Source organism: Anastrepha obliqua, chromosome 5 (genome assembly GCF_027943255.1).
Source record: "Anastrepha obliqua isolate idAnaObli1 chromosome 5, idAnaObli1_1.0, whole genome shotgun sequence".
Taxonomy (NCBI): domain Eukaryota; kingdom Metazoa; phylum Arthropoda; class Insecta; order Diptera; family Tephritidae; genus Anastrepha; species Anastrepha obliqua.
This window is the reverse complement of record NC_072896.1, coordinates 101,571,546-101,573,163: the sequence shown is the minus strand read 5'-3', so window position 1 is coordinate 101,573,163 and position 1,618 is coordinate 101,571,546. Positions and strand designations below refer to the sequence as shown.

The 1,618-nt window shown below is 42.2% G+C and overlaps 1 protein-coding gene across 1 annotated transcript; it reads right to left on the bottom strand.

Moving 5' to 3' along the window:
* Positions 1-486: 486 nt before the first annotated feature.
* Positions 487-1,133, bottom strand: LOC129248108 (uncharacterized). Its single transcript, XM_054887542.1, has one exon. It carries the CDS (start codon positions 998-1,000, stop codon positions 569-571), a length of 432 nt encoding a protein of 143 aa, XP_054743517.1. The 5' UTR covers positions 1,001-1,133; the 3' UTR covers positions 487-568.
* Between the last annotated feature and the right edge of the window lie 485 nt (positions 1,134-1,618).

Genomic DNA, 1,618 nt, shown 5'->3' with positions numbered 1-1,618 from the left:
ATGAATAAGTAGCAAACGTAAGTACATATACACAGCGTTTAGTTCGAGCAAGAAATCTATATGTACATGACACAGTGCAGTTTGAAATGAGGACTTCCGAAGCGGAAAGCTGTCAAGTCATCGAAGCATCAGTGGTATCAAGTGCATCAATTATCATTGGATTTATATATTTACATTCTTATGCGCAGGTTTGTATGTATTATGATGTCAATGCTTCTGTATGGGTATGTCATGTTCCGCTTCAAGTGAGCGCAGAAGCATAATTATGCAGATCGAAATGCTGATTTCTATAATTTTAATTTCAGCGAATATCAGTTGGTGTACCCAGCTAGCACGACGGCGCTCAATATGGACGAGAGTGACGAGTTCGCGTCTCTTTTTTGCAGAGATGATTTTCTCTTTCTTTGCACTTCATTTTAAATTTCGCCTCATCTTTTGGTCAAGTAACGACTAAAAAAACTGTTTACTGATTTCTATTGCTCTCCGTTTTTCGAACTTTTTCTATCTCTATTCTTTCTCTCTTTTTCTTACTCTATCTCTCTCTTTTGCGCTCTCTCTCTGCGCATTTTCACTGTGGCACTCCAATGGACAGCACTTTTGCATTGCCATTGCGGAAGATGCACTCCTTGGCTGGCAATTCACCAATCAGATACTCGCCCATCAGCTCGATCGCCGAACTTGAGTGTCCGGTGCCGTGGAAGGCCAGCGTGGCATCACGCCCAGCATGTTCCATTATGATATCCTCACCACCGGGATGATCGCGCAGGAATTGTGTAACATCGTAAATGCGATCATAGATGACAATCCAACAGTCGGTGTAGTCATCGTGTTGTGCGACGGCGGCAAGTGTTATTTCGGATAGACCGCGCGGCAGACCGGTATTGCTGGATTCCTGTGGGAATGTTTTGTGCAGTCCCATATTCGTTGTTGTTGTCACTGGCTTTTTAGCTGCGGAGCCGAGACCTAAAGTCTGTAGTAGACTGCTAAGCGTCGAAGTCATTATTTCAAACTGGTTTTGTATCGAGATGAGTAGCGCAACTTTTTCTGCTTGAATGCACTGATTTCGCTTTCGCACAGACGTAAGTGAAGTTTCACTTTCGTTGTATCTCCTTTTACGTTTAAGCCTTATTTATGTATTTATGTATTTATGTATTTTTTTTTTTTTTTTTTTTTTTTTTTTGTTTTCTAACACAAGCACTTTTTAAACGTGTGTGTGATTTGAAGCGTTACTTTTAATGTTCATGCAAGTTTACACCGTTTTGTATTTTTGTAAGGCTTCCTTTGCGCCGTTTTGATTCACCCTACACCAATTCTAGTCGCTGAATGCATTAGCCATCTCGATTTAATCTATTTATATGTTGGACGTAGCTATAAGCAAGCTTCTATGTAGATTGTCTTATCTGAAACTTGGAGCGTGGCGTATCCGCCGCACAGTCTCACTTTGTGCCCAAGCGACGCAAGAGCAGTCGGTTCTGAGTTTGTCGTCTATCAGCCGATTTGATCTGCGCTTCGGTCGGCTGTCAATTTGTCACAGTCGTCACATCTTACCCTCAATGCTACAAGCGGTTGGCTCTGCAAATATCTCAATGAAACCTGACTCACTAGCTGGTTCAGCCGT